At 39.8% G+C, this 1098-nt stretch overlaps 1 protein-coding gene across 1 annotated transcript; it reads right to left on the reverse strand.

The window, feature by feature from the left end:
- Window positions 1-298: 298 nt before the first annotated feature.
- On the reverse strand, window positions 299-820 carry LOC308639908 (ubiquitin-ribosomal protein eL40 fusion protein). The gene has a single exon (XM_081278291.1). The coding sequence runs from the start codon at window positions 781-783 to the stop codon at window positions 397-399; it is 387 nt and encodes a 128-aa protein (XP_081134417.1). The 5' UTR covers window positions 784-820; the 3' UTR covers window positions 299-396.
- Between the last annotated feature and the right edge of the window lie 278 nt (window positions 821-1098).

Below are 1098 nucleotides of genomic sequence, written 5' to 3' on the forward strand. Positions count from 1 at the left end.
AAATAAAATAAAATAAAATAGTTCTTTTCGTTTTCTGGATGTAAGTCCTTTACCATATACGACTTGTAAATATTTTCTCTCAGTCATTGTCTTATCTCCTTGTTTTCTTTATCGAGTATTTTGAAACACAAGTTTTTCTTATTTATGAATTATAATTTTCCCATTTTTTTTCTATTATGCTTTTGGTGTATTATGTAAATTCTTATTTTACCTGATCCAAGGTCATGAAGATTTTCTCCTGATGTATTTTATTTTTTTTTTTTTTTTTTTTTTTTTTTTTTTTTTTTTTTTTTACTGCTCCAGTCAATGTAAGGGAAATTTTATTGAGGTCCCAAGGCCATACATGGGGCTTGGGCAGGAGGCCACTCCTTGGGGAAAGGAGCCAGTGGAGGGGCTTTATTTGACCTTCTTCTTGGGGCGAAGGTTGTTGGTGTGGCCACACTTCTTCTTGCGGCAGTTCACAGCACGGGGGTGCAGGCGGGCATAACACTTGCGACAGATCATCTTGTCACAGTTGTACTTCTGGGCAAGCTGGCGCAGAGAAGGCTCAATGATGCCACCTCGAAGGCGAAGCACCAAGTGCAGGGTGGACTCTTTCTGGATGTTGTAATCTGAGAGAGTGCGGCCATCCTCCAGCTGTTTGCCTGCAAATATCAGACGCTGCTGATCAGGTGGGATGCCCTCCTTGTCTTGAATTTTTGCTTTGACATTCTCGATGGTGTCACTGGGCTCAACCTCGAGGGTGATGGTCTTGCCCGTCAGGGTCTTCACAAAGATCTGCATCTCTGCGTCTGCTCAGCCACCGACCCGCTCTGGAGCCTCGTTCCTCCTGATGTATTTTAAAAGTTTGATAGTTTTAAGCTGCATGTTTAGGTCCAGATCCATTTTGAGGTGATTTATGTGTGTTTTAAGGGAAGGATCTAAATTTATGTTTTGTTTTGTTTTGCAGGTTGATATCCAATTGTTTTGCAGGTTGATATCCAATTGTCTAAGCACCATTTGTTGAACAGACCATTCTTTCCATGTTTAATTTTATTGGTATTCTTGTTGAAAATCAAATTACTATAAATGTAAGGATTTGTTTCTGTACTCTGTTTT

Source organism: Spermophilus citellus (assembly GCF_964194105.1).
Source record: "Spermophilus citellus genome assembly, chromosome: X".
NCBI classification, from domain to species: Eukaryota; Metazoa; Chordata; class Mammalia; order Rodentia; family Sciuridae; genus Spermophilus; species Spermophilus citellus.